This window comes from Haemaphysalis longicornis, unplaced genomic scaffold (genome assembly GCF_048455015.1).
Source record: "Haemaphysalis longicornis isolate Haplotype H1 unplaced genomic scaffold, Haemaphysalis longicornis Haplotype H1 scaffold_1, whole genome shotgun sequence".
Taxonomy (NCBI): Eukaryota; Metazoa; Arthropoda; class Arachnida; order Ixodida; family Ixodidae; genus Haemaphysalis; species Haemaphysalis longicornis.
In genome coordinates, this window is record NW_027526203.1 from 357,464,774 (window position 1) to 357,478,901 (window position 14,128).

Consider the following 14,128-nt stretch of genomic DNA (forward strand, 5'->3'; position numbering starts at 1 on the left):
CATTCCTCTGCACTCTATCTTATTTTAAGCCATGAACCAACTCGCCCAGCAAAGCATTCTGCAAGTGCAACAAATTGAAGAGTTACTTCTGGAGGAATAACTTTATAACGAAAACCCTGAAAAATGCATGTCTGTTGCTGTAGAAATGGTTGTAGCGCTGCAGAGTGGGAACTGTATACCATCAGTGGGACACTATAAACCATCAGTGGCAGCAGCAGTTGTTCAATAGCAGAAAATGCTAAAATCAGCATAACACATGTTCCCGCCCCATACGCTGTTCCACATTACAGTTTGTGATGTTGCAAATCCTGAATGGTGAACTGCAAAGCTGGTTTGAGTATTTTTTTGAAAGGAGCTGCAAGGGAAGAATGTGTACATGGGAAATAAATGTACCTGGAACATTTGTTAGCCTATATTATTAAAAGGCATGCACTTCAGTTTTCAAGCATTACCAAACAGGCTGCTGCACCGTCACGGTTGGAATGCATTGTTTCAGTTTCTATTTCAGTTAGATATTTTGCCGTGATGCAGAAAGGCAGCTAAATGCTTTGTGCATGTAAAAGCCTCCCATCCTCCCTTCTAAGGGACAGCATGCATACAAAAGCCAGTTGCAAAGGTTATGAGGTTATTTAGGCAATCGGCTACACATCAAAGACAGCCATTAACGTTCGCCACTCTGGCCAGCTGCACAGGTATTTTCAACACCTTCGTCTAGGTGGTAGCAACTCGTTAACCGTCTGTGTGGCTCTGGTCGGCACACTTTATGACATGCACTTTTGCATCACAGAACAAAAAAAAAAAAATGGAGGGAAACAGGTGCACGAAATGTTGGCTGTGGTTATTTAATTCCAAACAAACAAAGCATCATTTGGGATCAAACAAGGGCCGGAGGAGCGAGAAAAGTTGGGATCTTTCAAATAGAATAAGAATTTTTTTGTCATTTAGTGTTGCTTTGATGGTGAGCTGTCTCCTGCATCGAAAATTGGTCAGTCTAACAGTTTCCTGCTTCTGTACCAGCAGCATTTATGCTTATTTCAGAAAATCAAAATTTTTATAGTCTTTGTGGCATTACACTTTATCCCCGATTTTACCAAGTCATCGAGACTGGTAAAGGATTTCGTTAAATCCAGAAACCAGCAACTTTTGAGAAACTATGGAAGAAATCTGAATTCTTTCATTAAATCGTAAAATTCACAAAATTAAGATTCAACTGCAGTTATTTTTTATTGATATATGTTTTCTTTCTTTCGTTTAGGCATCAGCACGTATGGCAAACATGTACTGGTCTGTGGCCGTTCAACCATAGTGGGGCTGCCTCTTTCCATCATGCTTGGCTCATCAAGACCTTATGGTATGCACTTTGCTCCAAAAACAGTTGTGTGCAATATTTTGGATTGAACCATTGTCATTTTTGCAATTGTTTGAGGCTTGTAGATAACTTTAGCATGTATGACTTTGCATCAAGGGAATGCCAACATGATAAGAGGAATGTTGCAAGGAATAGCAAAGCTAATGCCTCATGGACTTCATCCCAACTATCAGGATAACAGAAGGGATAACATCTGTTCGTAGAGACTGTGGCATTGTGTTATACTGAATAGTCACAGTATAAGAGACAAATGCATTGATTTGTTTTGCACATGCTTGAACAGTGTGACCATTTGGTTTCTATAAAAGCACCCTGCATTTAGAAATTTTATTTTATGGCTTGTGGTGCAACCAATCTGGGCTTCCACTTTCATTTCATGTAGCCCTGTGCCAGATGTTGATTTGATTTTTGTGGGCTACAAAACTAAGTTGAGACCGTGCAATACAGACCTTTGTTCCTGACAGTCATTCATGCATTCATCAGACTCCCCATTGAAAGTACTGTCTGCATCAGAGGACATGCAATTGAGAAATTTTCAAAAACCTGGGAACTTTTAGCAGCTTGCACGAGTTCTCATTTTTACCAAACACTATAGAACAAATGCTGTTTTCGTTACAATTATCACAACAAAAATGTGTTGTGTATTCAATGCATTTTTTTTATAAATAGACTCCCCCCAGGATAAAACAACATGACAACAAAGCTACACCATGTTCTCATTTCAAAGGCAGCACTACTTTTCTGTTCATATTTCCTATTTTAGTGCACAAAACTTTGTGATGTAGCTATAATGGACAATGCTGTGCTTAATAATATTGCTCGGTCTACAGTGTCACCTGATGGCATCTCAGGCGTGACTTGATGTGCCATCCAATCACTTTTGCTCTAGACACACCCTTCTTGTGCTGCAGGTGCTTTGGTCTCTTTTTTCTTTATATCTTGTGCTGCAGCACTTGCCCTTTATGCCCATGCTGATCTGCTCAGACCCCACATTGGTAGCAATATGTTGGAGGGCACTATTTGCTTGTACAAGCGCTTACTTGACCACAAAGTCAGCTATACAGCAGCTTCACTGCAGCCAAAGTCTTGTAGGTTCTACGTGGGAATACAATAAAAGTGTAGGGAATATAAATTAGGTAATAAAAGTACAATAAAAATATCAATTAAGGCACGCTAAAGTAGTAAAGCAAGCTGGCCTATATTGGCAGATTAGAGTGCCATTAATTCAAATACACCACTCACAGCAGAAACAGTTGGTTGTCAACAGAGAAAATGTCAGAAGCATGAAAGCAGGTATCGCCTCCTCCATTAATTTTCCTGTGATACATTTTTCGACATCAATCTTGAAAGGTGTGATGCAGGATTAGTGGACCTTGTGTGAGCATTTTTCTAAAAGAAACACTGAATCAGGGGCAACATGCAAATGTGAAATAAATGTATGCAGGCACTTTTGCTAAGCACATGTTTTACGAAGGGCACAGGTGGGAGGCTTTGTTTCAGTTTAAATTTCATTGAAATGTTTCACTTTGCATACAGGTGCAGTCAAAAGATGCATGTGGGTGAATGGGGGAGCCTACCGTACTTACCTAGCAATAGCGTATATATGTTCAATAGCCAGTGGCAAAATAAGAGGGTAAGAATGAGGATAAGAATAATGTTTATGTTATGTTCATATTTGGCATACATAGGTCAATATACAGAAGGAGGCTCCATAGCACAAGGGTGTAAGGGGACCTCCTGTAAGTGAGCACATACGCGAGTTGCAAAAAGGTCAGAGCGGCTAGTATGACAAAAAAATACAAGTAGAACAGTACACAAAAAAACAAGGAAAATTACAGAATAAAAAGAGTACTTAAGAATGTTTATACAATGCTAAGCTTCATGAAGAAAGGAAAAAAGTGCAGTTTTAAATGAATTTATAAATGATAGCATTTTAATTTTGCTAGGAAGACTATTGCAGTTTGATACTGCCGCAAAATAAGTGGTGTGTTTGCTGTAGTTAGTGTATGCTCTTGGTAATAAAAAAAAATGTTATTTTATGTGAACTGGGTACAGTCGTTATTAATTAGTATTTTGGGGTTGAATATGATCGTAGGTATCGGTTTATTAACTGATTGGTACATAAGGATACTAAGGCTGTATTTGAACAGATTACACATTTTGAATAATCTGTTGGCCTTCAGTAGCTAGGCAGCGTTTCTGCTGTAAGGACTATGTGTCATTATTCGTATCACTTGATTTTGAATGGGCTGTATTGGAGCAGTATGAGTACAATAGGCATTACCCCATGATGCAGTACAGTGAGTGAAGTGAGTATGAATGAAGGCATAATATGCACAAGCTTTAGTTAGTATAAATAGATGAATAGATGAACCATTAATAGATGAACTCTATGAATAGATGAACCATTAACCTGTAAAACAGGGTCGAAAGTAAGACCTTTTGGCTGGAAGTGAAGACAGATAATTAGCGCAATTATAGTCCCTAGAAATTTGCCTAGTCTGCCGGCCAGGCCAGTTTTGCATTACGACAGTGTGTCGCTGCGGGATGAAAGCGCGCAAAAAACATCGCACCGGTCGACCGCGGTTCCCTCTCAGTGCATTATGCAGCGCACTCACCGCATTTGCCATCAAGGCACTTTCAGGAATCAAATTGCTTTTCTAATAAATTTTCATTGTAACATTATTTATTTGCTTAATTTTTCTTCCTTGAATTATTTTTTAGCAATTAAAAGTGAAAAATTATCAGCCACTTTTAGCTGTTGTCGGCTGCACTCTGCCAGTGAGCAGATGATCAGAGGCGTCAACTTTAAAAATTCCCAAATAAGTTTATTCAGACCCCCCAAAAATGCGATTAAATAGTAGTGTCAGGAAAAACTATCAAAACAACAATTTAGCTTTTAGGAAGTTGTGTCAGTAGGAAATAGGGCCAGTATACTAAGAGGGCACTGCAGTCGACCGGTGTGCTGTTTGCCCGAGGCTTTCATAAGCTCACTGAAGACCTCGGATGGCAGACTAGCCAAATTTCCTGGGACTGTAGCGCAGTTGGCTTGAAAACGAAATGGCCATCACTGTCATTTGTCAATTGCGTGTCTTTTCTACACCTGCTCCCAGAAGGCAGTATACCTCCCGAGAAAACTTTGCCAGGGGCTGCTTGATGACAAACATTGCCTGGGCGCCATCATACCAAAACACCATCCAAAAGAAAAAAAAAAACGTTCTTTCTGATCAGTTTCGGATCTTGGTGAGGAAAGGGAAATCCAAAGAGAAAAAAAATTCAGGAAGATGGTGATGATCGAGTAAAATAGAAAATAGGGCCCGATCTCACTCTGCCCACTTCATGAAGTGCCCTTTAACGCCACAGAAAAAAATGGAGGGAAATTGGAGAGAGAAAAGCCAGCTTCAGCTATGTATTTTTCAGCAAACAAAGCTTCATTGGCCTTCAAACAAAAGCCGAGAGCGATACAAAATGTGTGATCTGTCAGTTAAAACAAATAATTATTCAAATAGCCTTATGTGTCTCTTTAAAACTTTGAAAAACTAAACAAAAGAAAAATCACGCACTCCTCCATTTAAAAATGATGATTGAACACGAAGCTTTCTTGTGATGAATTCTTTGGTTGGCCAATCCCACAGTGCAAGCATGTGATTTTCTGGAGGTACGCACCACTTTTCTAGAATACCCACAGCAACTCTCGGGTGTGCATTCCTAACATTTTGGTTTGGGGGTGTACAGCGCAAACCAGTACCTGCTTCTTGGTGTTCCGTGAATGCTTTTAAATGCAGAGCATTTCAGTAACTCACGATGTCACCCGCGTTGACGTCCGTAGTCGTAGTCCGCACCCCTCCCCCTACACTATATAAAAAAAAATGCTATCCGGCGCCTGGTTTCGATCCCTCGACCCTGCGGGCGGAACGCAATGTACATGGTGCTCTACCCACTGCGCCACAAAGCCGACACAGAATGGGAGACTACGAACGCGCCTTATATCCTTGACTCATTCAAACTACGTCAAGAAGCTGCTGATACAACGCATTCACTACCACCAACTCCCCAAACACTAAACGTTAACGCAATACACCCACCCCCTATGCGACGCATTTACTCGAGTCCCCCTCGCGGGGAGATGGGCCCAATTTTTTTGAGTCGGTGCCGGTTAGGCCTGTGACGTTAGATGTGACGTTAGGCCTAATGTCCTAAACCTCAAAATGGAAAGTTAGGACTAACGTCTTGTGGCTAACAGCCTTACGGCACCCAGAGCAATTCCATTCTCGTGACAGAGTCTTTGGTTGTCATCTGAGTTTTCCAAACCGCTTCAACCATGTCAAAATAGAGCAATTGGATAGACACCGGATTCATAACGCGAGGGACCCAGATTCAGTTCCTACCACAGGAAGCATTTTTTTTTCTTTCACTTCACTAACGATCATTCATCATCATCGTCAGAGAAAGTTGGCTGTCTTGCAGGGCATATTGGCATACAATGGCATCAGTGAGGGCACTAAAGCTTTGCTTTAAAACCAGGTGGAGTGATGTTAACAGTCACTGCATCTGTGAGTTGAGACATTACTCCCACACCAACATTGCAGCCATAATGGTAGACAATGGCTCACTGCTAACAACGCACAGTTGCACCTAATGAAGTGCACATGAGCTGAATCTGCCTAACTGTTACTAATAATATGAAGGAGTGGGAGTGCTGCTAAATGGGGCTTTAACCGGTGCGTCGACATCAGTACTCAGCAAAATATTAAATATGACATTAAACTTGTATGTCATATTCTTTTGAACACGTTAGAAGACTCTGCAGCTTCTAGCATCATGACTAGTTAGCACTTGAAAATATGCACCTTTCGGTTGGGCACTCTTGTTTTAGGCTTTTTATGCAGTGCAATGACCAGGAGACAACGTTCAAAAGCTGTGTGGAAGAGTTTATTTTTGTGTTTGTTTAGTAACTTCGGGTGAAGAGATACAGTACTACTTATGTTGCAAATTTATTTGTAATAAATATAATAAGAGGCACTTCAGCAGCTTTTTGTGTACTTAATGGTAATCTTAGAGTATGTGAACATACGCAGCAAATCGCTCTTTATTTTGTACTAGTGCAAAACGTTTAAGAAACAAGATTGTATAAAATAAGGAAAAGCTGGAGATATAAAGCAGCTTAGTAGAATTAGAACGTTTTTGTTTTGATTGATTAGGATACCTATCAAATTTATCCTTACATTTCTCCATTTTCTCTGGTCTTGCAAAAATGTGTTATCTTCGAGGAAAGGAGAAAAATTAATGTTTTTTGGAAGTCAACAAACATACGCCATAAAGTTGTCCTATTAAATTAACTTTTATGTTTAGCAGGGACATAAGAACACAGAGAAGAAGTTGTGGTGACATTTGCTGTTCCCACACACGTCAGTGGAGAGCAGCAGCATTGCTTGGGTCGATTCTTGCACAGATTCCAGGTCCTTGTAAGCGCCACATGTTGCCCATATTCACATATGCCCTCCTCTTCTGACACTGTTCGTGTATGTATGCCCACACATCTAGTTTTTAACCCACTGCCAGTGGTGCACCAAAGCAGTGGATGTGTGATACCAATCCGTGGTGCACAGACACGTTATGCTTTGTGCCACATTGCGTAGATGGTGCCACAGCTCCATGGGTGATTTGACGGATGGACAGGCGAGGGTGTTTCATGCAGACCTTTGCCAGGAAAACTTACCGCTTCTATAAGCTGAACCGCGGCTAATAGGAGTACAGTGTAGCATGGTGATAGGCAGGGATCAGAAACACCGCGTGGGGAAACCGTGCTTATGTATCACATTCACCTGCCTCTCTGTTCGTTGAGACTGTTGTCGCACCGTGAGTAGTAGACCCTCAGTAGATGCCCTTTCACCCCATCCAGGAAATGCTACGGTGTCAACCTGCCACAGCCGTACCCGCCCATCCGACCTAAAGGCATTGGCCAAAATGGCCGACATTGTGATTACGGCCACCGGTGTGCCAGGGCTCATCACCCCTGACATTGTCAAGGATGGAGCCTGCGTGATTGACGTGGGCATTACAAGGGTGTGGGACGAAGCCACCGCTCGGACACGGCTTGTCGGAGACGTCGACTTCGAAGGTACTTAGTCGTGCTCTTCTCTGGCACGCATTGGATCTGATTGCAGGCTAAAAGTCACACACACAAGCTGCACAGTTAGAACGAGGGCAGTGAAGAAGGTGAGAAATTGCTGGGCTGCTTAGGGGGCAGGTGGAGGGGGATTGAGTATTCATTTTGGGGTGTGAGTTAGAAAGCATTCATTAGCATTTAGAATAATGTGAAACAAAATATTAAGAAATATGTCGTGCATAGAAGCAACAAAATGTGAGAAAAAAATGAAATACAGATAGTTACATTAAGTGCTGTAAAATTGCTGTCTTGAGCAAAAAAGTGTCTTGAATAGGTGCAGCGGGAAAGGAAAGGTTGTTCTACTCAGCACATGTTTTCAGTAAAAGTGAAACTGAAAGAAAATTCTGAATGGCTAAAAGAAAGACAACTCTGTATGGGTGGTCAGTGTGTGATGAGTAGTATGATGGTAATAAAAGATAGTGCTTCATTGATGGGTTGTGAAAAAAAAAGTTTATAAAAAGATGAAGAGGGAAAATTTTTTTCTATATATTTAAATCAAGCATATCGAGGCCCAATTTCATTTGGAGCACACTTCCAGTAAGGCATAGGAACCAGGCGACCGTTGTATGGCACCGCCGTTGCTTCAGTGAACAGTGCGCCGCCCATGGTGAACTGCTCATCACTGGAATGCCTGTGGTGGTCAGCGCGCGACGTATGTGTGCATGTATTTCTATCGTTCTGCTCCGGTGCAGCTTGCAAAGCGTAGATAACCGCAAGGACTTTATCAGATTCGTAAATCCTGAAAGGGGAGGCGATGTTTACGAGGCATGCAATGTGTATGATTCACGCCCATACTCAGTAATTGCAAAGCGCAGACCACGTTCAATGCACCAAGCTGGAAGTCGAGCTGGAAATGCGAGTTCGTTCCTTCGTGCAAATTGTTTTTAGACAGGCATGGAAGCGCACTACGACGTAGCACTGTGACTTATTATTTTCGTATATTCTTGTTTTTGCGCATTACTGCAGCAGACAATAGTTGCCAGATTTGGCAGATTTGGCTGTCACTATCCGAATTGGGTGACTTTTGTTCCGTTAGGTTATATTTCTGTTTTTTTTTTTTTGCAATAATTTACATTGACTCTTACAACGATAAATGTATTGACAAGGCATTACTTGGTTTAACACTCTGCCACATTTTTAACACCTTGGCCGTCTCGGTGCCAGCCTTTATTCCTGACAGAAGGTAAAATGGGGACGGGAGGGGTGAAGGGTGTAGCTTGGGCTGTTTGGCAGTTGATTTACTTCGGCTTTCGTAAAATGACCAAGACAAAAACAAGAGTTCCGCTTCAGCTCTCAGGCCCCCGTGCTGTCACCCATGAAAACAGAAGACACAAATCTCATGGTTACAGAAAAAAATTGTAAACTGCCGCAGCGTTACCACGCCCACACGCTAATCGAACTCGTATATGAGTGCTTTTTTCTTCAAAGCACACGTATCGAGGTATCCCACCGTTATGGCTGGTGCGAAAACCGTAGTCATTGAAACCAGTGAAAGTAACTTAAACTGGCAGAAACGAATACTAATACTAATAATTTTAGTCGTACTCAAATTGGGTGGATCCAGGCATACAGCGCCGCAAAAAGCGCCCATACCCAACCTTAGAAGCATCCGACAACGTAGCCCTTAGTTCATGTAAAAACTCGAAACATATGCCTAGACTTCGTTTCACTGTACATATTCACTCACAACACCACCTAAACATTAAAAGCACCGAAGCAAGCACGACAAGAACAACGGAAGGCTGCATAGTCCAATGCGCCGGCCCATTCTAGTAACGAGGGGAGCGCCAAGTGGTTGCACCACCCGTCCAGCTGCTCAGTCCCTGTAATTAAAGCAGATAAATGGGACTGAGCTATTCAAAACAGATTTAGTACTATGCTTGAGCCCATGTTGTGTAAGCGTACTCATGCTTTAGGTGAATTAGGGATGAATGCAGTAGAACTTTGAGAGGCCTCATGTAATTAGACAAGTCCCAGCACAAGTAGCCGAGAGCTCGATTTTCAATTTGGGGAAGAAAGTTTGATGAAGTAGGGTCTTTTCTTGTGGGCTACATAATGGGTTGATTGAAGTTAAAGTCTTCGCACAGAACAGAGTGTGAACATTTGACGGTGGGGAAATGAAAGTCACCTTTTGCGTTCTCCCATTGTCAAAGCATGAGAAGTGCAAGCAAACCAAGATTAGGCTTAGATTGAACAGTATACGCACATGCGCACGTCATACTACCATTCAAGTTCTGGATTTCAGAAATGCAATTTATGGAGTCAATAACAGAGCGTGTTACAATGCATGCCTAACAAATTAACTCCCAAGTAGTAGTGGATTCAAGAGGCGGCTGGTAGGGGGGATCACTATCCCCCCCCCCCTCCCCTTTATTTTTTATTTTTTTTCTCAACTACCATTACTGAGCTTGCAGTGCACGCCATTTCCGCACCTTCCTGTATGTGCCAAAAATAATCTGCCCTCGAATATCCCTACCCCCCTTCCTCTTTGAAGGGTCAGTGTGCATGTGCCTCTGCACCCAGGTAAGGTTTTACAGCTACGTTCTAAAGATTTCGTGACCATTCTTTGAAATAAGCAAAAACAGAAAAAAAAAAGAGAAACAAACCCCCAGCACAAAAAAAAAAAGAATTTACTTGAAATTGCACCTTCCCAGCCCCTCTGCATTGCGAAGTGTTTGACACTGCACCTCACGTCTCGTGCAAATTTGACGGTGCAGCTGTATGGGGATTGAAGTTTATAGGGACCGGGCAGCTGGACGGGTGGCGCCACCACTCGGCGCTCCCCTCGTCAGTGGAATGAGCCGGTGCATTGGACTACACAGCCTCCCGTTGTTTTTGTCGTGTTTGCTTCGGTGCTTTGTATGTTTTGGTGGCGTTGTGAGCAGACATGTGAGATGAAACGAAGTCTAAACAGATGTGTTGGGTTCTTAGATGCAGTAATGACTACGTAAACTTGTCGGACGCGTCTAAAGTTGGGTATCGGCTGCAATGGCATGAGCGCTTTTTGCACCGATGTGCGCTTGGCTCCACCCGTTCGGAGTACGAATAAAACTACTATTATTAGTATTATTTTCTTCTTAAATGCACTCACGGCTACGGATGCTTGTAAGGTTGGGGAAGGGCTACATTGACACGAGCGCTTTTTGCAGCGCTCTGCGCCTGTCTCCGCGCGATCTGAGTAGGAATAAAACTACTAGCAATATTAGAATTAATTTCTACCACTTTAAATTATCTTCACTGGTTTCAATGACTACGGTTTCCACGCCAGCCTTAGGGTTGGGGTACCTCGATACGTGTGCTTTAAATAGAAAGGCACCTGCATACGAGATGGATTATTGTGTAGCCATAGAAATGTTGCGGTAGTTTACACTTTCTGTAACGGTGATCTTTGTACCTTCGGTTTTGGTGAGCGACACTGTGACAGCATGGGAGCCTGAAAGCTGAAGTGGAAATCCCACGTTTGTGGTGGTCATTTTATCAAGAGCCAAAGTTATTCACCAACTCAACAGCGCAAGCTACAAACCATCCCTCCTCCCCTTCCCGTTTTATCACCTGCGTAGAATAAAGGCTGGCACCGATAGTTAAAAAATGTGGCAGTGTTAACGTCAGACGGTGTTTTTTAATGCTTAAGTATTCTTTACAGAGTACCTAAAAAAATCGTGTAATGCCTGGTGAAGACACCAAAAACGCGCGATTAGTTGCCTCAAATAATGGTGCATGAGCCCGAGTCCTCCACCACAGACACATTTCCGACACGCTGGAAAAAGTTTAGATTTGGAGAGGGAGCATGGAAGTTTAAAATTAAACAGCAAAATCATCTAGCCCTCCGTCTAATGATTATGATGGTTGAACACAAAGCTTTCTTCGTGCGAAATCGAATGGGAAATGGTCAAAGTCAAAGACGCTGCGATCAAAAGACCAAACTGCGTGCTGGTCAAATTCGATGCTTATCTAGTCAAAGTTTAAATCCAGAAGGCAACCAAGGAAACCCATACGATAGAGCTTTGCGATAAACCATCATCGTCGTTAGACGGAGGTGTGCATGATTTTTCAAGCGTAGGTGGCAGCTTGTAAACCGACCGCAGCATTCAGTTGTGAAGCTGAGTACAGGTTTCGGGCACCCTCCTGTCTTGCGTCCTTCAGCAACGCAGGAATTGGTTTTTGAAAAACCACTTACCAACTAGCCAGCAACCATTGCAATTCTTGTAAAGCAATGCTTCTCCACGATAAGCAATAACATTCTACTATCATGCGGTATTTATTCTATCAGCGATTCCCAATGACTGTAGTAAGACCATTTCTGTGAAATTAAACACGTTTCAGCCGTAGGTAATGAAGATACGGAAGCGTCGTCCGTCACAATTTCTGTTTTGAGGTAAATCTTCGAAGACACCCTCCAACTTTTCCTTTCGCTTATGCACGACGTCGGCGCCGTTTCGTCATCAACTGCCAAGGGCCAGCGCCGCAGCATTCCTAGATCGGTTGCACACACCGGCTTTGTGGGAGCATTTAGCGGCAATATACTCCTCGATTCGCGAAACTGCATGCAGGCATGAAAAAATTGCGTGAAGCAACGAACTTCCACTTCCAGCTTGACTTCCAGCTTGGCGCATTGAGCGTCGTCTGCTATTTGTAAATACTGAGTATGGGCGTAAATAACACACAAGGCATGCCTCGTAAACGTCACATCCACACTCAAGATTTACCGATCTGAAAAATGCACGTGGGGTTACGTTCGCTTTGCAAGCCGCATTGCAGAAAAACGACAGAAAGCCATGCACAACTACGCTGCGCTGACCGCCACCGGCATTCCACTGACGAGCGGTTCGCCACGGGCGGTGCTGTTCGCTGAAACGACGGCGGTGCCATACAACGGCCGCCCGGTCCCTATAGCAAAAGCTAATTTCTGAGCAAACCCTGCAATGTCCAATCATGCAAATGGTAGTTTAACATATGTGGTGTGGGCAAGACTTCAAGAACAGCTATGGCTCCAAGGGCGTCCGCAGAACTTTTTGCAAGGGGGGGCATCCAGGGGTGGGGGTACGGTTGGATAGCACCAAAAATGCGCTATTTGTGGTTACAAAAAGTACAAAAAGTGAATTAGAAACAGACTTGGAGGATATACATTGGATTTTATTACCGAACAAAGAAATAGAGTTAATAAAGAAAATAAGAAAAGTTACTGTCACTTTGTAAAGAATGGCCAGTCTCGCTGCGTGAGGGTTATCGACTCACGCCAACTGATCACCAGCACACAGTACAATACATTCACATACATAGAACTGCACTCCGTCTATCTTCCTTTAGTAGCAGCTGCAGACACCTCGGGTTTTTCTGGGCAAAGTGCGAGATGACGTGTGAAACGGTGTGATGAAGTCTGTTGAAATGGCTCACGCAATAAAGATACTAGTCGCCTCCCTGGTTTTCAATGCAGTACAGGCGTACAAGCGTTTTGAGGGGCTGATTTACAGGTTTTGTTTCGGGGCTTGGGTGGTGCCGACATTTCGCAATTTCGAAGGAAAGGGTGTACAATTAAGGTGATGGGATGGCACGGGAGGATGTTACACTCTCCCAGCTAGGCGTACCGGTGAAGATTTTTTGCTAGATATAGCTGCAACTTTGTCCGAAAACTGAAGTTCTTGCGGTAAGTCTGCATAACTCTAGAGTTTAGAAGAAAAAAAAAACAGAAAAAACGTCAAACCTTTCAGAATTGTTCGCTATCTTCAATAGCCAGCACAGGCAGTCTGTTTCACTACCGTCACATGACCGGCAATGTTAGTGTCTAAAGTGCAATGTTGACCGCAGTCCTCAAAGGCGTTCCATACGGATACGCAGGGCCTGAGTGTGCTACTCATTTGAGTAGCATGGATTGTTGCCCTAGTTGGTTCACGTACATAATTAAAAAAACTTTGCGCTAAAGGACGAAACAAAGGAGAGAACGTCGATGTCGTTCTCTCCTCTCTTCCGTCCTTCAGGGCAAAGTTATTTTAATTATGGGCCAACCAAGCTGAGCAGCTTTTTTGCACTGCATAAAAATATTCGAATTTCCAAGGAGGGGCAGTTGCCCCCCCTTGCCCCCCCTTCCGGACGCCCATGTATGGCTCTGTCTGTCATGGGACCCCACGGAGTAGTGCTGATGAGGGGCGAACGAAGACCACAGCAGAAATGCGGGGAGGTCGCTGGATTAAAGGTTTATATTATGATGTAACCTACATGTCTTTATCTGTGCATCTGTAAGCGACTTGGCCCTGTCCATCACACAGCTCCACATAGTTGTGCAGATAAAAAGGCCACTGTACTCTGAGACAACTTTCTGTGGCAATGCAGTCAAGGCTACAGAGGCAAACCAAGCCGTTTTGCTGCGCATTTGGAAGTAGAACAAAATCAATTGGCTGGCTGTAACCTAAGCAATTCAAAAATATATATTTCTGATGTTTTAGCCTTGGAATGATATTGCCACTAAATTACTAGCCAAAATGTGTGCAAGAGAGCATTATTTTTTAGGTTTTCGTAGTTTTTTGGTTGCGGCCTTTGCTACTGGCATCGGATAGGTTCTCCTCCAAAAAAAGCATGGCGCCCTCGTCGATGGC

At 43.1% G+C, this 14,128-nt stretch overlaps 1 protein-coding gene across 1 annotated transcript in view; it reads left to right on the top strand.

Moving 5' to 3' along the window:
* Positions 1-14,128, top strand: part of Nmdmc (NAD-dependent methylenetetrahydrofolate dehydrogenase) — a 28,752-nt gene that overhangs the window by 2,056 nt on the left and 12,568 nt on the right. The window contains exons 4-5 of the mRNA XM_077686125.1: positions 1,256-1,351; positions 7,272-7,490. Of these exons, the coding sequence (XP_077542251.1) occupies positions 1,256-1,351; positions 7,272-7,490 (315 nt within the window). The remainder of the gene's footprint in view (positions 1-1,255; positions 1,352-7,271; positions 7,491-14,128) is intronic.